The sequence below is a fragment of the Chlorocebus sabaeus genome, chromosome 26 (genome assembly GCF_047675955.1).
Source record: "Chlorocebus sabaeus isolate Y175 chromosome 26, mChlSab1.0.hap1, whole genome shotgun sequence".
NCBI classification, from domain to species: domain Eukaryota; kingdom Metazoa; phylum Chordata; class Mammalia; order Primates; family Cercopithecidae; genus Chlorocebus; species Chlorocebus sabaeus.
In genome coordinates, this window is record NC_132929.1 from 26,138,245 (window position 1) to 26,158,428 (window position 20,184).

The 20,184-nt window shown below is 39.3% G+C and overlaps 2 protein-coding genes across 4 annotated transcripts in view; one reads left to right on the plus strand and one right to left on the minus strand.

The window, feature by feature from the left end:
- The window catches only part of USP8 (ubiquitin specific peptidase 8), a 76,848-nt gene extending 64,227 nt beyond the window's left edge, over nucleotides 1-12,621 (plus strand). For all 3 annotated transcript variants that reach the window (XM_008016625.3, XM_073012172.1, XM_008016626.3), the window contains 8 exons: nucleotides 1,871-1,951; nucleotides 2,298-2,560; nucleotides 5,035-5,247; nucleotides 5,800-6,010; nucleotides 7,458-7,694; nucleotides 8,656-8,798; nucleotides 10,149-10,281; nucleotides 10,451-12,621. In XM_008016625.3, coding sequence (XP_008014816.1) covers nucleotides 1,871-1,951; nucleotides 2,298-2,560; nucleotides 5,035-5,247; nucleotides 5,800-6,010; nucleotides 7,458-7,694; nucleotides 8,656-8,798; nucleotides 10,149-10,281; nucleotides 10,451-10,636 — 1,467 coding nt within the window. In that variant the 3' untranslated portion in view covers nucleotides 10,637-12,621. The remainder of the gene's footprint in view (nucleotides 1-1,870; nucleotides 1,952-2,297; nucleotides 2,561-5,034; nucleotides 5,248-5,799; nucleotides 6,011-7,457; nucleotides 7,695-8,655; nucleotides 8,799-10,148; nucleotides 10,282-10,450) is intronic.
- USP50 (ubiquitin specific peptidase 50) overlaps nucleotides 12,100-20,184 on the minus strand; it is a 46,483-nt gene continuing 38,398 nt past the window's right edge. Inside the window, exon 7 of the mRNA XM_038009978.2 lies at nucleotides 12,100-12,378. Coding sequence (XP_037865906.1) covers nucleotides 12,193-12,378 — 186 coding nt within the window. The 3' untranslated portion in view covers nucleotides 12,100-12,192. The remainder of the gene's footprint in view (nucleotides 12,379-20,184) is intronic.

The window sequence follows — 20,184 nt, forward strand, 5'->3', positions numbered from 1 at the left end:
AGACCCAGCTACTTGCGAGAGTGAGGTAAGAGAATCATTTATGCCAAGGGTTCCAGAACAGCCTCGGCAATGTAGTGAAACCCCATCTCTAAAAATTTTTTAAATAAATGATATTTGCAAACATTTTCTCCCAATATGTGGCTTATCTTTTCATTTTCTTGATGGAGTTTCTTGAAGCACAAAAGTTTTTGTGGAAGTCCATTCTGTCGTATTTTTCTCATGTGAATCGTACTCTTGGTATTGTATCAAAGGAACATTTTGTCTGACCCAAAGTCATAAAGTAATGAAGATTTTCTCCTGTTTTCTTCTTAAGGTTTTAGTTTTAGTCCTTAGATCTATGATTCCTTTCAAGTTAATTTTTATATACAGTGTGGTAAGGATCTAAATCCATCTTTTTGTATGTGGATATTTAGTTGTGCTGTTTGCCTTCGTTTTGACAGAATTTTTTTCCAGCACACAGATTCTATTTATTACATGTTTGTATTCAACAGAATTTGTCACAGGCAGGAGTACAGTAGCATGACCATAGCTCACCTAATCACCTGGGCTCAAGCTTTGACCGCTTGGGCTCAAGCGATCCTCCCACCTTGGCTTCCTGAGTAGCTAGGACCACAGGTGCATGCCACTAAGCCTGGCTTTTTTTTTTTTTTTTGGTGACGGAGTCTTGCTCTGCCACCCAGGCGGGAGTGTAGTGGCACACTCGGCTCATTGCAACCTCCACCTCCCACGTTCAAGCAATTCTCCTGCCTCAGTCTCCTGAGTATCCGAAATTACAGGTACATACCACCATGCCTGGCTAATTTTTGTGGTGTTTTTTTTAGTAGAGATGGGGTTTCTACTCTCTTGTTGGCCAAGCTGGTCTCGAACTTCTGACCTCAGGTGATCCACCCGCCTCGGCCTCCCAAAGCGCTGGGATTACAGGCGTGAGCCACTGTGCCCGGCCAAACCTGGGTAATTTTTAAAAATTTTTTTGTAGAGATGGGTTCTCTCTGTGTTGCCCAGGCTGATCTCAAAACTCCTGGGCTCAAGAGATCCTCCTGCCTTGGCCTCCCAAAGTGCTGGATTCCAGGTATGAGCCACCCTGTCTGGCCTAGAATGTATATATTTTAAGACATGAAGAATATAAAAATAGAAATGGGTGGTTCATCAGGTGTTTTTGTTTTCTATTAATAATTTTTTAAAGGAAGTGGAAATATCATATTCAATTATATTGAGGTTGATGCCTCAATATATTGGTTTGTTTTTACTTATATAACATTTCATCAGTATTTTGTGGAATGAATGAATATAGAAGAAGAAATGTTAGCAGAGCAAGATGACTTTAGGTAGATTTAGAATAAGCCATGATAATGAAATTTTGTAGCCTTTCTTGTGAATATTCATTTGCTAGGATGCTATATCATCTATTCTCTACTTATACCTCTTAGCATACAGAGAAAGGGCACACTCAGTCCTGAAGAATACATTAGGTTTATATTTTATGTAATCGTTTACTGTGGAAAACTAAAAAAAAAAAAATTTGACTAAACTACCTTGAAATGCAAAATTAAAAAAAAAAAAATGTGACCTTTCTTATTTGCTTGGATCTACTGTCTTCCTCCCCGTGAACTACCACAGAAGGCCATCTACCTCCACCTCGCCACCTGCAATCGTTACAGGCTTAGACATACTCCTCTACACCTTGGTATAGTCATGTTTGGACTTTGAGAAAAAGATAAATTTTTTTCATCTCTGAATCTGTCTTTTAAAATATGAAGGGTAGCCAAGGCAAGGTTTTTTGATTCTTTGGTACAAGTGGCTTAAGTTTTTATGTGACAAAATTTAATTGAAAAAAACGAATTTTTTTTTTTTTTTTTTTTTTTTTAATTAGGCTCAACGAGAACCTTTGACAAGAGCACGAAGTGAAGAAATGGGAAGGATCGTACCAGGACTGCCTTCAGGCTGGGCCAAGGTAAAAGTCAGAATTAGCAATGAAGTAGCCACTGTGTTCCTAAAAAATGTTTTTAAAATGTGTTTGTTTTACATCTTCTGTAATGCAGAGTCAATTCCATTTCTCCATTATGAGATTTTTCAATACCCAACCTGAGATGCTGGCTACAATATATGAGCATTCTGGCATTTATCATTTAGAAATGGTGTATTACTTTAAAACCTTAATTTATTTTGAAGTTTATCACCATTTTATTCAAATTATTTTAATCCAGAAGTAAATTTAGCAGAATACTTTGGAGTAATTTGTTTATATAATGCTTATTTTTGTTTTTTGACCTGTTTCTGTTTTTTCTTTTCCATCTAAGTTTCTTGACCCAATCACTGGAACCTTTCGTTATTATCATTCACCCACCAACACTGTTCATATGTACCCACCGGAAATGGCTCCTTCATCTGCACCTCCTTCCACCCCTCCAACTCATAAAGCCAAGCCACAGATTCCTGCTGAGCGGGATAGGGAACCTTCCAAACTGAAGCGCTCCTACTCCTCCCCAGATATAACCCAGGCTATTCAGGAGGAAGAGAAGAGGAAGCCAACAGTAACTCCAACGGTTAATCGGGAAAACAAGTACGTTTATCTTAACTCCTAGAACTAAAATAATGTGCTGTATTTCAAAATTTCTACTCTGAATCTATCAGCATGTTAGTGTCAGGGAGTTGGAAATTTCTGTGGATGGCTATACCAGCCATTATTATTTACCACAGAATAAAACAAATGAATAGAGAAAATGTTGTTGGTTTTTCTCCCAAGTGCTCACTTAATATCATACCAGAGAGGATTATTTTAAGTGTTAATGTAGATATAAAATCACTGTTATGTTTTACAGCCTCATGCCCGAGTACCTTCACATTTTTCATAGACCTCCTGTGGTCCCTAAATCTCCCTTTGAGGACCATAATTTTCAGGATTATTGAGCTTGCCTTGTTGCAGCACTCAAGTTCCAAACTTTTTTTCCCTTAGCCAATAATGTGAGTGAAGTTTTCCTACAGTATTAAAATAACAAGCACTTTAGTATATCAGCCTCTAATCCTTATTCTGTTCCTTTTTCCTTCATTGTATTTTTGCTATTCTGTTTACAAATAGTGACCAGTAGGTTAAGTTTCCCAAAATAGTGTTTTATTTAGCTCTACTTCTGGCTTCGTCCCTTTTGGAATCCTCTTAGCTTATGACTGATAGGGCTATGAGGAGATGATTTTGAAGTGTGTGTACCACTTCTAATCTTTACTTTCTTGGGAGGAGGGGGGAAATAGGTGGAAGTATAAATAAATGGGTTTTTCCCCCCATTTATTATACATTTGTATTTGCTAAGGAATTTTAATTAGGCTGTCTTTTAAGCCTCCTTAGTAACACATCCTAAGAAAGTTGAAATTTTTTCCTCCTGAGAACTTACCCTGCTAGGTATTCGAAGGAGCTTTTAAAAATTCTGTTAATCTTGTTACAGATTTTAGGGTTCATTATAATAACTAGTGAGATTTAATTTCTTCTTGAATCATCATTCTTAGTAAAGTGTGTTAATTTGATAGTGTTTTAAGGACTATCATTTGCTGTTCATGTATTTATGTATATTGAACAGAAAAAGCACACATGAGTACATGCACCTGAGTGCATGTAAAGAAGAGCTGATTGAAATATAGTTTAATCTGTCCTTAGTATACTTTTAGGGGTGGAAGAACATTAAGGATTGTTGAAAAAAGAAAAAAGACCTATCAGTTAAGATTTTCCTTATGCTTCAGCAGTTCTAGTAGTTCCACATATAAATAAAAAACCCCATATTACAGAAGTCTAGAAGGCATTCTCTGCCCCAGCACCGTCCAGCAGATCTTTCCGTGGTGATAGAAATGTTCTGTGTCTGTACTGTCCACTATGGTTTGTGGCTACTTTGAAACGTGATTAGTGCAACTAAGGAATTTTTTTTTCTTTTTTTTTTTTTGAGACGGAATCTCACCCTGTCACCCAGGCTCAAGTACAGTGGCTTGATCTCAGTTCACTGCAACCTCTGCCTCCTCAAGCGATTCTCCTGCCTCAGCCTTCTGAGTAGCTGGGACTACAGGCATCCACCACCATGCCTAGCTACTTTTTGTATTTTTAGTAGAGATAGGGTTTCACCATGTTGGCCAGGCTGGTCTCAAACTCCTGACCTCAGGTGATCTGCCCTCCTCGGCCTCCCAAAAGTGGTGGGATTATAGACGTGAGCCGTCACGCCCAGCTGAAACTGTATTTTTTGACTAGCCGTCCGTGGATAGTCAACACTCTAAAATTTAAGTAATAGTACCCAAATAACCTCTGCTTCCCTTGATATCTACTCCACGGTATTTTTTTATTTATTTATTTTTTGAGACAGAGTTTCACTCTTGTTGCCCAGGCTGGAGTGCGATGGCACCATCTCTAGCTCACCGCAAGCTCTGCCTCCCAGGTTCAAGCCATTCTCCTGCCTCAGGCTCCCGAGTAGCTGGGATTACTGGCATGTGCCACAACACCCAGCTAATTGTGTATTTTTAGCAGAGATGGGGTTTCTCCATGTTGGTCAGGGTGGTCTCGAACTCCCAACCTCAGGTGATCCGCTCACCTCGGCCTCCCAAAGTGCTGGGATTACAAGCGTGAGCCACCGCACCTGGCCACCTTTTTTTTTGTTGTTGTTGTTGTTGTTTTTTAATTTTTCCTTGTTTGGCATTCTGGGTGAGTTCAAACATTTGATAATGCCAAACTTCCAAGGATCATTTAAAGGAGTTGAAAAGAGCCTTCTCTACTAGAGCTCCTAGTTCATGAGAAGCGAGATAATCTATCTCATGGTGTCTCTAAGAACCATGATCCACATTCAGAGGTTAAAGGTATGTGTTTCATGGAGAGACCTTAGTCATATGACTAATGTTAACCTAAATATCAAATGTCTTGGAAGGCCCAGCATCTTATGAGTTAACTATCAACTGTTTACAAAATGCCTGTGGTACAGGTGCTACAGTTGGCCGCCATTTATAGTATAGAACCCTAATTTCATATACTCAGCATTTTAAGACATCTTGTATCCTTTTTTTCTTCCTCAGGCCAACATGTTATCCTAAAGCTGAGATCTCAAGGCTTTCTGCTTCTCAGATTCGGAACCTCAATCCTGTTTTTGGAGGTTCTGGACCAGCTCTTACTGGACTTCGTAACTTAGGAAATACTTGTTATATGAACTCAATATTGCAGTGCCTATGTAATGCTCCACATTTGGCTGATTATTTCAACCGAAACTGTTATCAGGATGATATTAACAGGTAAATAAATGTCATACTTTTTGCATTGTAATCCTAAATAATGATGCTTTATAATGCTAAAAGGATGATCTAACTATATTTACTGTCTTAGTCCATTAGTTTTCTGCTGCTATAACAAAATACCTGAGACTAGGTAATTTGTAAAGTATGGAAATTTATTTTCTCTTAGTTCTTGACTGGAAAGGCCATCATCTAGGTGCCGGTATCTGGTGAGCTTTTTTGCTGCATCCTCACATGGTAGAAGGTGGAAGGGCAAGAGGACAACCTCCTCCTGTCAAGCCCCTTAATAACGGCACCTAATCCTATTCTCCAGGGAGGGGAGCCCTCATGGCCTTAGCACCTCTGTAAAGGCCCCATCTCTTCATCCTGTTACTTTGGCAACACCTGAATTTTGGAATCTTTGAAGTGAATCTGGTGGTAAACCTGTGAATAAGCAAGCATTTTGGTGTAGGGCTACAGTATGTGAATAATTTCATGTTGACATCAAGAATCCACTGTACCTTGCTGAACTTTTAAACTTCCTATTGTCTTTTGTAACTTTTATTTGCACAGGTCAAATTTGTTGGGGCATAAAGGTGAAGTAGCAGAAGAATTTGGTATAATCATGAAAGCCCTGTGGACAGGACAGTATAGATATATCAGTCCAAAAGACTTTAAAATCACCATTGGGAAGATCAATGACCAGTTTGCAGGATACAGTCAGCAAGATTCACAAGAATTGCTTCTGTTCCTAATGGATGGTCTCCATGAAGATCTAAATAAAGTAAGAAATTTGATTTTTCTAAGTTGCAGAGACTCTTTAGGGTTGCTCAGTAGCACTGTATTTTTATTATTTTCATAGCAATTTAAAATTCTAGTTGGTGATAGCCCAGCACTTGTTCATTCAAACAGTGGCTGTGGGAGAGAATTATGAAACACTGGTAAGTGCAGTGTTTGAAGCATGTACAGCTGGCATTTACTAGTTAGCAAGCAGTATTGCTGAGAAATTTGCAAATGTTACAATAGTTATTGGAGTTTGTGACCCACATGTATGTGAAAGTAAAATCATAAATGATCTTATAAAAGATGATAGTTTCAGCATTTTTACTGTATATTTTAATAATTTCACATATATAATATGTATATGTTATTGTACATATCCTTACTCTTTTCTTTTTCCTAGTCCCTTGCTGAAAGTGGCACATGCCTTTATTCTTATACATCCTTCTAAAATAAGAATTACTCGACTGGGCACAGTGGCTTATGCCTGTAATCCCAGCACTTTGGGAGGCCAAGGCTGGTGGATCACCTGAGGTCAGGAGTTTGAGACCAGCCTGGCCAACGTGGCAAAACCTCATCTCTACTAAAAATACAAAAATTGGCTGGGCGTGGTGGCATGCGCCTGTGTTCTACTCAGGAGGCTGAAGCAGGAGAATCGCTTGAACCTGGGAGGCGGAAGTTGCAGTGAGCTGAGATTGCAGTGACCACTGCACTCCAGCCTGGGTGACAGAGTGAGACTCTTTCTCAAAAAAAAGAATCCATGTAACCAAATGACTCATGTTACTAGTTATAAAGGCATGTATGTATACATCAGTGACCACCCTCCATTTCTGTAGTACAACTTCTTTTTAGCACTTTTTATCTCACATACTTTTGGGGTCACCATTCTTAACCACTGAACAGATATATACACCTACACAAAAATATCTGTGTGTGTGTGTGTGTGTGTGTGTGTGTGTGTGTATATATGTAAAATGAGGCTAGGGCAACAAAATTATATCCGTCCAGTTGTAGCCCTAGTTCCCAGCTATATATGAGATATCTTTTCTCAAAACCAAACTTTTTTTCTTTTTTTTTTTTTTAAGTAGAAATGGGGGTCTCACTGTGTTGCACAAGCTGGTCTCAAACTCCTGACCCCAAGCAGTCCTCCTGCCTTGGCCTCCCAGAATGCTGGGATTATAGGCGTGAACCACCACATCTGGCCCTTTTCAGCTTCTTAAATAAAAATTTGGGAAATTTCAACAAGTCACATTCTTCTGATAAAGTGGGTTTTTTCGGTATTCTTGGCTAGAATTATTTTTTGCCACACTCAATAAGATCAGAACTCCTTTATGAGAACTACAGGTGTTTCTAAATCTGCAAAGTGTTTGTATTTACTTTTGTTCTTTCAATTTCTATTTAAATGTTGTCTTTGAGATACTAATATAGAGCTTAAATAATCTTATTTCCAGGCTGATAATCGGAAGAGATATAAAGAAGAAAATAATGAACATCTTGATGACTTTAAAGCTGCAGAACATGCCTGGCAGAAACACAAGCAGCTCAATGAGTCTATTATTGTTGCACTTTTTCAGGGTCAATTCAAATCTACAGTACAGTGCCTCACCTGTCACAAAAAGTCTAGGACATTTGAGGCCTTCATGTATTTGTCTCTGCCCCTAGCATCCACAAGTAAATGTACATTACAGGTAAGTTTAAGATAGAGAGAAAATGATGTATTGGATAAAAATGCTGTTTTTATGGATATAGACATGTATATTATTCAATTTATTTCTGGTCTTTACCCTTATAAACATTTTATCAGTAAAACTCGGCCAGGCGCAGTTGCTCACGCCTGTAATCCCAGCACTTTGGGAGGCCAAGGCGGGCAGATCACGAGGTCAGGAGATCAGGATCATCCTGGTTAACATGGTGAAACCCCGTGGGCGCCTGTAGTCCCAGCTACTTGGGAGGCTGAGGCAGGAGAATGGCATGAACCTGGGAGGTGGAGCTTGCAGTGAGCCGAGATTGCACCACTGCACTCCAGCCTGGGCAACACAGCGAGACTCCGTCTTAAAACAAACAAAAAAAAAATGTTATTGGCAAAACTCAATATAAATTCTGTTTTATAATTAGGCCTATGTAGATTAGAAAGAATTAGAAATTTCTTTTTTAAAGATGCCTTTATTAAATATTCTTTCAGGATTGTTAATGTTTTTAAAAAGTTTTAAAAGTTAATTTGGAGAGTTGTCTGTTGACTAACTTAGGCATACTTTTGGTAAGCATTTGCTTTACATGGGGATATCAAATAAATATCCTGTTTTCCATGTATCAACAATGTTTCTTATCTAAAAGCTTGTTGATACCTTTAGTTTTAAAGTACCTCCAGAATGTCGTTTCTTCCAACAGGTTTTCCCTGATGGACCAGGTTAGGGGCTTTCCTGGGTCCTATCACAACACACTGTAGGTAGCACTCACCACACTCTGTGCTGTCATTGTTCACTTGTCTATGCTCCTCACTAGATCACAAGCTTTGGGAAGGCAGGAACTCTTTTGTGTAGATTGGTGTTGAATCACTGGTGCCTGCAGAATGACTAACTAAATAGGTGCTCTCTGACAGTATTGAAGAAACGAATTAACGGGTATCTGCTACTTGTTTTTTTCTGCCAGGATTGCCTTAGATTATTTTCCAAAGAAGAAAAACTCACAGATAACAACAGATTTTACTGCAGTCATTGCAGAGCTCGACGGGATTCTCTAAAAAAGATAGAAATCTGGAAGTTACCACCTGTACTTTTGGTGCATCTGAAACGGTAAAGGGGAGTTTTTCTTCCTGTTCAGTGAAATTAAATGAAGGAATTTTAAGTCCTGTGTAATTTATACTTGTTGTACTGCCTGTCATGGGTACATAACAGAGGACAATTATCTGGTTACAGTAGATCTAGGAAAATAAAGCAGAAATGAGACTTAGTTCACCTCAGTGTTGACAGTACCACCATTTCATGTAATTCCTTATGACTCAGTTTCTATAAAATAAAATATTGCATTTCAGATATAATTTTAAATTACAAAGCATCAAGTGAAAATATATAAAAATGTTACAGTATAATTCAAACGCAAATTAGCACATGAAATGTAACAAACAGCAGACTAGAGCACAACAGACTTAGTTATGTGTTAAATGAAATTTATAATTTTTAAAGTATTTTAACAATAAAATATGTTAATGATACCATTAAGTGCAGAGATAATTTTGTCCAGATTTTTCCAATTGATGGAACAGATCTAGTCCTATAATAGAAGGAATAATGACAAGCGTTCTAAAACACGAACCAGATCTTTTGCTGATTCTTTGGTCTTCACATAATCCATGTAACTCAAGAACTTTGAGTTGATTTTTTGAAAAACTTTTTAAAGGAAGTTGCACTTTTTTATTGAGAGCTGTAATTTTTGTCAAAAAAAGCATTTCTGTTAAAAATGTATTATCTTGTATTGAGATTCTTAGTTCCTTATGTTAATTTCAACATTTACATGTTCAGATTTCTCTTGTGTAAAGTTTTTTCCATTGTCCTATTTGAGGATTGTGGAAGTATAAACATGCTATAAGTGATTACACATTTGTTAAAATTTTTAATGTTGAAAAGTTAGAAAATTCTGAAATAACCATATTACACCAACTAAGATATCATTGTTTTAATGTTTAAAGGAGCAGAATATGCCAGAACAATGGATTGAATGGCACGATTTTAGTCGGTAGTCTCCCTACTGTCAATTCCTGGCTCTAGTTTCCTCTGAAGTACAAGCTTCACTCAAGAGCAGCTCTCATTCTTTCTTTTGTGGTGATCAGCATTATAAACATGTGGGTCTTACCTTCGTAGAAGACTCATGTAGCAGTTGTAACTGGACCAGAGTGTAGTCCTACCTCTACCATTCTTGCTGTTTGACCTTAGGCACATCATTAAATATCCATGTGCCTCAGTTTTCTTGTTTGTAAAATGGAAATGAAACCAAATGTCTTTAACAGGTTCCTCTACTACTAAAATTCCAAGTCTTTGTATTTGAAATGGATTTTATGGTCCTGGCTAAAAACCTGGATGTTAATGAATGAGGATTCATCCCGGTATCTTCCTCTGTCAGTGTAATTGTAATGTTTTGTTCTGCAGTTTTTCCTACGATGGCAGGTGGAAACAAAAATTACAGACATCTGTGGACTTCCCGTTAGAAAACCTTGACTTGTCACAGTATGTTATTGGTCCAAAGAACAATTTGAAGAAATATAATTTGTTTTCTGTTTCAGTAAGTATCTCTTTGAACTGAAGACTTTTTGTTTCAAAGCAAGTTAAAAAAAAAAGTTTCAAGTGGTTTCCTACCTCATGGAAGAGTAAGAATAACATAAAGCTTTGAAACTATTGGCATATTTTAAACAATTGAAATTGAATTGATTTTTCTATCTTGTTTGGCACAGAATCACTACGGCGGACTGGATGGAGGCCACTACACAGCCTATTGTAAAAATGCAGCAAGACAACGGTGGTTTAAGTTTGATGATCATGAAGTTTCTGATATCTCCGTTTCTTCTGTGAAATCTTCAGCAGCTTATATCCTCTTTTATACTTCATTGGGACCACGAGTAACTGATGTAGCCACATAAGGAGACATAGGTTATAAACTAGTTATCTTTTAAAAGGCTCAGCAACACAACTCTTGAAATGCTTATCAAGATAATGGTAGCTATAGCTGACCGATTAGAGGAATTCTAGGACAGTGGGAGCTGTGTTACTAGCACGATATAATTCCGGTCAGTGCTGACAAATAACATTTAACAAGTATTGCAGTAAGCATCACTTACAGGTACCATTTATTTCAAAACAACTTTTTTAGTCTGCTCCAAAGTTAAAATAATTAACTAGCTAAGCATTATTATTCTACTGGTCTAAAAACCATTGTATCTTTTTTTTTTCCTTTTCACTGTTATGGCCTTTTCACATTTCTAAATCCCATCTTGATATACTATGAATACTCTAGAATGATGTAAAGCAGATAGGAATGTATGTGTACATATTTATTGCATACTTGCACATCAAATCGATGTACATAGTTTAACACGTCCTTTTGTGAAACCTAGAACTCAGAGGATTGCTTTTTTTCTTTCAGCCTATTTTGAGTAACTTCAGTGCTTTCTTAGGGAAATGACAGGGCAAAGCGATTTTTCTGTTGGCTTTGGGCTGTATTTGTGCACTAAATCTTTATTCTAAAAAAATAAAATGGAAACTTTAATTTTTTAAAAATGAGAATTTCATTTACAGCTACATTAAAATCTTAATGAGAAAAATAATTTACAACCCTGTGGGTGTTGTCTTTAATATTGTATTATCAAATATGGGACAGTAAAACCATAGATTTTATATACACACGTGCTATATAATAACACCCAGAGTCATTCTTTCAAGATTAGTATTCTCATATATTGAGAATATTCATTCTAAATATTAAAGTAAAAAATGCTGGGAGTCAGGCATGATTGCAAAGTGAACTGCATTGTAAATGACATCTTTACAGAGTGATATATTAAGAGGGTTAAAGGAGCTTATAACTTATTTAACCGAGGGACTCAGTTGCTACCTATGTAGTCAGTAAAACACTCCATACAAAAATAACATTCTAAAAGTGCTTCAGAAAGATACCACCATTAGCAGGCTCTCAAGGAGAAGATGAAAGGATTGGGTTCAAATTGTGAAGCTGACAACTTTTCATGTTTTTCAGTTAGTGTAAGAGACCACTTCTTGGCTAAATTATTGTATCAGATATATTCAAATCATAAACTCACAGAGCCATTTGAACAAAAATTATTTTTGTTTAGCTTCATGAGTATCTTTGGAAAATAATTTGTTGAATATATATAATTAAGAGATGTTTTCTGATAAACGCCAAATTTTGAAACCTGAACTCGCTATATAATCTGCAGTGTTTTGAAGGCCTCCATCCATTAGCACTGTATTATATTCACACTGCCTTTTTAAGTGACCCAGGACCCATCTTCTGGATGACAGACTTATCTTAAGATAAAAGGTTGCATAACATGCCCACAAGGCATAAAAATGTTAATAATGCAAGTAAGTTCTACAAGTTTAATGACCAAGCAAAATTCTACCACCAGATGCTGATTGCTTGTTTTGCAGTGTTCAGGAAACACCATTTTCCTGGCTGTTAATGCTTTTGTATTGGTATGGAAAAGGGCTGGCAGCTATAGAACAGGAGATACGCCGTAGCATTTTGAACGGAAGTATCTGGAATCTCACTGACTCGTGTGTCATCAAAGCTATACCAGGCCTGGGTGAATGAATTCTTGCAAAAAGCAGTGTAGTGGCCACCATCCAGATCACCAAAGTGGTTCTATGGGAGAAAGGAAAGTCAAACTTAATATTCACATACAAACACTAACTACTGGAACCGAAATGATAGGGCCAAGAAATGCTTTTTAAATTGTCCCTTATACTAAATTAAAAGTGATTATTTTGTCGTTAAATCCTGCATATAGCCTGACTGCTATATTGCTTCTCTTTTCATTGTAACTGCTTATATGTTGTGCCCATTGATTATCATCTGTGAATAAAGACAATATTTGGCAGCATCTGATTAATGTTTATCAGTGAATATTTAGTTAGCACTTACTAAACATCAACTATTAAGCATTAAAGGAAATTTTACAATAAGATAATTCAGGCCGGGCACAGTGGCTCACACCTGTAATCCCAACACTCTGGGTGGCTGAGGCAGGCGGATTGCTTAAGTCCAGGAGTTCAAGACCAGCCAGGGCAACATAGCGAGACCCCCTCATATCTTTAAAAATAAATAAAAAATAAAAAATAAAAAAGGCTGGGCACCGTGGCTCAAGCCTGTAATCCCAGCACTTTGGGAGGCCAAGACGGGCAGATCACGAGGTCAGGAGATCAAGACCATCCTGGCTAACACGGTGAAACCCCGTCTCTACTAAAAAAAATAAATAAATAGAAAAAAACTAGCCGGGTGAGGTGGCAGGCACCTGTAGCCCCAGCTACTCGGGAGGCTGAGGCAGGAGAATGGCGTAAACCCGGGAGGCGGAGCTTGCAGTGAGCTGAGATCCGGCCACTGCACTCCAGCCTGGGCAACAGAGCGAGACTCCGTCTCAAAAAACAAAAAAAAGAAGAAAAGATGAGCTAGGCATAGTGGTGCACACTTGGAGTCCCAGCTACTTGGGAGGTTGGGGTGGGAGGATCTCGAGCCTGGGAGGTCGAGGCTGCAATGAGCCGTGGTTGTACCACTGCACTCCAGCCTGGGTGACAGAGTGAGACCCTGTCTTTAAAAAAAAAAAAAAAGAAAGAAAAAAACATCTTACTTAAATGAACTTACAATTAAGGATCTTAACTACATGTTGCTACAGCACAAATTGAGGGAGCTATGTAGCAGAAACCCCTCAATCACCTATAGAGCACAAAAAATGATGTCTCTCATGTTCCTTTTTCCATGTATTTCCCAACCCAGTATTGTTTGGAACAAAGGCATTAGAGAGGTGTACTTCCAAGGAGGTGTTACAGTGTATGATAGGGGTCAGCAAACCACGGCCCATGGGTCAACTCCAGGCTGTTTTTGCAAGACCCATGCATTAGCAATGGGTTTTATATTTTTATATAGTTGGGGAAAAGATCCAAGTAATAATAGTGTTGTTACATGTGAAAATTATATGACATTGAAATATCAATGTCCTTAAAGTTTTACGGGAACACAGTCATGCTCATTTGTTTACTTTTCAGTGGCTGCTTTAATGATACAACAGTAAAACTGAATAGTTGCAGCCAATACCGTATGGCTTATGAGGCCTGAACTATTTACTGTTTGGCCTTTAACAGAATAAGTTTGCAGACCTCTGGTGTAGAGGGAAGAAAATTGATTATTTGTTAACTTTTTTTATTTTTTGAGATGGAGTCTCTCTCTCGCCCAGGCTGGAGTGCAGTGGCGCGATCTCAGCTCACTGTAACCTCCGCCTCCCAGGTTCAAGCGATTTTCCTGCCTCAGCCTTCCGAGTATCTGGGACTACACGTGCGTGCCACCATGCCCGGCTAATTTTTTGTATTTTTAATAGAGATGGGGTTTCACCATGTTATCCAGGATGGTCTCAATCTCCTGACCTCGTGATCCTCCCACCTCAGCCTCCCAAAGTTATTTATTTTTAAGATGGAGTCTCACACTCTGTTGCCCAGGCTGGAGTGCAGTGACATGATCTCAGCTCACCACAACCTCTGCTTCCTGGGTTCAAGCTATTCTCCTGCCCCAGCCTCCCAAGTAACTGGGACTGTAGGCATGCACCATCACACCCAGCTAATTTTTCGTTTTTTTAGTAGAGATGGGGTTTTGCCATGTTTGCCAGGCTGGTCTTGAACTCCTGACCTCAAGTAATCCACCTGCCTCCACTTCCCAAAGTGCTGGGATTACAGGCGTGAGCCACTGCACCCAGCCTATTTATTTTTAGAAACAGTTTCTCTCTATGTTGCCCAGGCTGTACATGAATTCCTAGGCACAAGCAATCCTCTCGCCTCAGCCCCCCAAATAGTTGGGACTACAGGCATACACCACCATGTCCAGAATGAAAATGGATTTATCTAGTTAATTTCAACTGTGAATTCGGGTGTAATAGTACATGGTGACCTTAGTGAAATTATTTAACCTTTCTGAGCTTTAATTTCTCATCTATTAACATGACTTGTTTTGTATGTCTGTTATCAAACATCTCATGTATTGAGAGCTAGTACACAGGAGTTATTTATTCAGTATTCCCTTCTACCTTCATCTTCTCCACCTCTCTCCTTACAGGTAATAGAAATATCCAAAATTCACATTTAAAAGATCAAGGTTCTACCGGGCGTGGTGGCTCACGCCTGTAATCCCAGCACTTTGGGAGGCTGAGGCAGGCGGATCACTTGAGGTCAGGAGTTTGAGACTAGCCTGGCCTACATGGTGAAAACCCATCTCTTCTAAAAATATAAAAATTAGCTGGGCATGGTGGTGCGTGACTAATCCCAGCTGTTTGGGAGGCTGAGGCAGGAGAATCGCTTGAACCTGGGAGATGGAGGTTGCAGTGAGCTGAGATGGTGCCATTGCACTCCAGCCTGGGCAGAGCCCTAAAGAGGAAATTTAACAATAGTATGGTGTGTGGTTTATGCTTTGTGACTGCCTGAGCATAAAGACAGTCCCTGGTCTCTGTAACCAGTATGCTTGGGTTTTAAAGGTCATGCAAGGACACTAGAGGTGAAGTCTTAGGCCCCCTACAAGGTGAGAAGTTGGATTGAGATCCCCATACAAAGCCAGGACCTTTAAAGACATTCACCCTCCATGAAAGGATTAAAACAAAAATCCACCCTCTAGTACTTGTGTTAGCTTGGACTCACGGTACAGAGAATAAAAGTCATTCCTGGGAATTTATCACCATGGACCCACCTTCTCACCAGTTTGGGATTCAAATTTATACTACTTGTGTGGTCTGAGAATCCTGTGAACTTAATATGAAAAGTATTTCTAGGGCAATTGCCAGAAGGAAACAATTTCTAGATTGTTGCATGTTAACTCAGACTGAACAGGATATCCACATACGAAACCCCAATGAAGTTGGGATGACAATTCAAAATAATAGAACATGCAAGGAGACAATTTGTCATAAGAGTCCGAAGGCAATAAGATTAAACCCCCATTTAATAAATGGTGCTGGGATAATTGGCTAGCCATAAGTAGAAGGCTGAAACTGGATCCTTTCCTTACTCCTTATACGAAAATTAATTCAAGATGGATTAGAGACTTAAATGTTAGACCTAAAACCATAAAAACCCTAGAAGAAAACCTAGGCAATACCATTCAGGACATAGGCATGGGCAAGGACTTCGTGTCTAAAACACCAAAAGCAACTGCAACAAAAGCCAAAATTGACAAATGGGATCTAATTAAACTAAAGAGCTTCTGGCACAGCAAAAGAAACTACCATCAGAGTGAACAGGCAACCTACAGAATGGGAGAAAATTTTTGCAATCTACTCATCGGACAAAGGGCTAATATCCAGAACCTATAAAGAATTCAAACAAATTTACAAGAAAAAAACCCCATCAAAAAGCGGGCAAAGGATATGACCAGACACTTCTCAAAGACATTCATACAGCCAACAGACACATGAAAAAATGCTCATCATCACTCGCCATCAGAGAAATGCAAATCAAAACCACAATGAGATACCATCTCATACCAGTTAGAATGGCAATCATTAAAAAATCAGGAAACAACAGGTGCTGGAGAGGATATGGAGAAATAGGAACACTTTTACATTGTTGGTGGGACTGTAAACTAGTTCAACCATTGTGGAAAACTGTGGCGATTCCTCAAGGATCTAGAACTAGAAATACCATTTGACCCAGCCATCCCATTACTGGGGATATACCCAAAGGATTATAAGGCATGCTGCTATAAAGACACATGGACACGTATGTTTATTGCGGCACTATTTACAATAGCAAAGACTTAGAATCAACCCAAATGTCCATCAGTGACAGACTGGATTAAGAAAACGTGACACATATACACCATGAAACACTATGCAGCCATAAAAAAGGATGAGTTTGTGTCCTTTGTAGGGACATGGATGCAGCTGGAAACCATCATTCTCAGCAAACTATGGCAAGAACAGAAAACCAAACACTGCATGTTCTCACTCATAGGTGGGAATTGAACAATGAGATCACTTGGACACAGGAAGGGGAACATCACACACCGGGTCCTATTGTGGGGAGCGGGGAGGGGTAGCATTAGGAGATAAACCTAATGTAAATGACAAGTTAATGGGTGCAGCACACCAACATGGCACATGTGTGCATATGTAACAAACCTGCACATTGTGCACATGCACCCTAGAACTTTAAAGTATAATTAAAAAAAGAAAAAGATTAAACCCCCAAAGACTTTAGATAATAGAATTATTAAGCAGAGGCTACAAATAAAGTATATTTAAAATTAAATATATTTAGAAGAAGGAAACAAACTTTGGAAACTAAATAGAATTTTCAGAAATGAGAAGTACAACATAGCTGGCCATCCATATTTATGGGCTCTGCATCTTCAGAATCAACTAATGTGATGGGAAAGATTTGAAAAAACAACACAACAATAAAAATGATACAAATTTTAAAATACAGTGTAACAAGTATTTACGTAGTATTTATATTGTATTAGATATTATAAGTAATCCAGAGATTATTTAAAGTATACGGGAGGATGTGCATAGGTTACATGCAAATACTACTCCAGGCCTGGCATGGTGGCTCACACCTGTAATCCCAACATTTTTGGGGGATGGAGGTGGGCAGACTGCTTGAGCCCAGGAGTTCTAGACCAGCCTGGGCAACATGGCAAAATCCTGTCTACACAAAATACAAAAATTCACCAGGCATAGTGGCACGTGCCTATAGTCCCAGCTACTTGGTAGGTTGAGGTGGGAGAATTCCCTGAGCCCAGAAGGTCAAGGCTACAGTAAGCCGTGACTGAGCCACTGCTCTCCAGCCTGGCAACAGAATGAGACCTTGTCTCAAAAAACAAAAAACACCATAAAAGACACCATTTTATATAGGGCCCTTGAGCATCTGTGGATTTTGGTAGTCAAAGGGTTCCTGGAACCACCTCCCTGCAGATACCAAGGTACAACTGTACTGGAAATTAACTTAATGAAGATATTAGGACAGAGAATTAGAGAATGAATAAACTATAAATTGAAGTTGGGTAAATTAGCAAGAATGGAGTAGTGATGGGAAATATGGGTTAAGAGGCATGAAAAATTGAATGAGAATATCCAGCGTATGTCCCGTAGAAGTTCTAGGAGGAGAGAATCAAGAGTAGAGGAGCAAGGCAATATTAAAAGTGATAATGGCTGAAAATGATTAATGAGACGTGAATCTTCACATTTAGGAAATGCAGTGAGCCAGGGATAAATAAAAATAATACTGCAGAACAACAGAGATAAAGAGAAAAAGCTTTAAAGTAACCAGAAAGAAAGTTTGCCCACAAGAATCTAATCTGCTGGTAGAAGTTCTCCATATCAGCCATAGAAATCAGAGACAATACAGTAGCTTCAAAATAATAGAGAAAAATAACTGTCAGTCTAGAATTTGATTTCTAGTTATCATCCAAGAAGGAAAGTGAACTAAAGACTTTTCAAAGACTGAGAGACTTTAGGATAATAGACCCTCACTGAAAAGCCTACTGAAATATGTGCCACATGATTTTTAAAAATTGAATAAAGAAGGAAGAAGCGATACATAATAGACAGTGATTAACAAAAAAGACTGATGACGATCCGGGCAAATATAACCCAATATGAACTGTAGAAAACCATGATAAATAATGTCTGCTTTAGAGGCATATTAAAAAATGAGTAAAAACCGGCTGGGCATGGTGGCTCACGCCTGTAATCCCAGCACTTTGGGAGGCCAAGGCAGGAGGATCGTTTGAGCCCAGGAGTTTGAGACCAGCCTGGGCAAATAGTGAGACCTGGTCTCTAAAAAAAATAAAGTTAGCCATGCACAGTGGCATGCCTGTAGTCCCAGCTACTTGACAGGCAGACACAGGAGGATCCCTTAAGCCCAGAGTTCAAAACTGTAGTGAGCTATGATTGATTCCCCTAGTGCACTCCAGTCTGGGCAACAGAGCGAGACCCTGTCTCAAAAACAAAAACAAAAAATGCGGAAAACAATAGTTCAGTGATCAGAATTACAATGTTCTAAGAGCTTTCCATTTGTTTGGGAGCAGAGTATAAGGATCTTAATTAACTTTAGGCTTTAAGTATGGAAGCTGTAGTTTTTAGCATAATTACTAAAGAATCAAAATAGGCCGGGCGCGGTGGCTCAAGCCTGTAATCCCAGTACTTTGGGAGGCCGAGACGGCTGGATCACGAGGTCGGGAGATCGAGACCATCCTGGCTAACACGGTGAAACCCCGTCTCTACTAAAAAATACAAAAAAAAAAAAAACTAGCCGGGCAAGGTGGTGGGCGCCTGTAGTCCCAGCTACTCGGGAGGCTGAGGCAGGAGAATGGCATGAACCCGGGAGGCAGAGCTTGCAGTGAGCTGAGATCCGGTCACTGCACTCCAGCCCGGGCGACAGAGCAAGACTCCGTCTCAAAAAAAAAAAAAAAAAAAAAAAAAAGAATCAAAATAAAATGTATAACTTCCAAAGTTGTAGAGGGAAAATAAAGAAAGCTTTATCAATTTAGTAGCAGCAAGAACAACAGGGGAAACAACACAGCAGAGGTCCCCAACCCCCCGGGCTGCGGGTCCCTGACCTGTTCTGGACCTGGTTGCACAGCAGGAGGCGAGCAGCAAACCTGCCTGAGCACCGCCTGCTATCAGGTCAGCTGCTGCATTAGAGTCTCACAGCAGCACGAACTCTATTGTGAACTGCGCATGTGAGGAATCTAGGTTGCGTGCTCCTTATGAGAATCTACTGCCTGATTTTCTGAGCTGGAACAGTTTAATCCCAAAACCATGCCCGCCCCGGCCCGCGTCCGTAGAAAAAAAATCCTGTCTGTGGAAAAATTGTCTTCCGCAAAAATCAGTCCCTGGTGCCAACAAGGTTGGGGACTGCCAAATTAGAAAAATAAGTCTAACATAAACACAAAAGAAGATATGACAAGTAAATCCGAATTTACTACTAGTTGAAATACATGGGATGTACTAAATTTACCAAATATTTACTGGATTTAAAAATCCAGTTCTAGCTGAGTGCGGTGGCTCACGCCTGTAATCCCAGCACTTTGGGAGGCCGAGGCGGGCGGATCATGAGGTCAGGAGATCAAGTTTATCCTGGCCAACACGGTGAAACCTTGTTTCTACTAAAAATACAAAAAATCAGCCAGGCTTGGTGGAGGGCGCCTGTAATCCCAGCTACTCAGGAGGCTGAGGCAGGAGAATGGCTGAACCCAGGAGGCGGAGCTTGCAGTGAGCCAAGATGCTGCCAGCCTGGGTGACAGAGGGAGATTCCATCTCAAAAAATAAAAATAAAAAAATAAAAATCCAGTTCTAGGCCAGGTGTGGTGGCTCATGCCTGTAATCCCAACACTTTGGGAGGCCAAGGCAGGCAGATCACCTGAGGTCAGGAGTTCGAGACCACCCTGGCCAACATGGTGAAACCCTGTCTC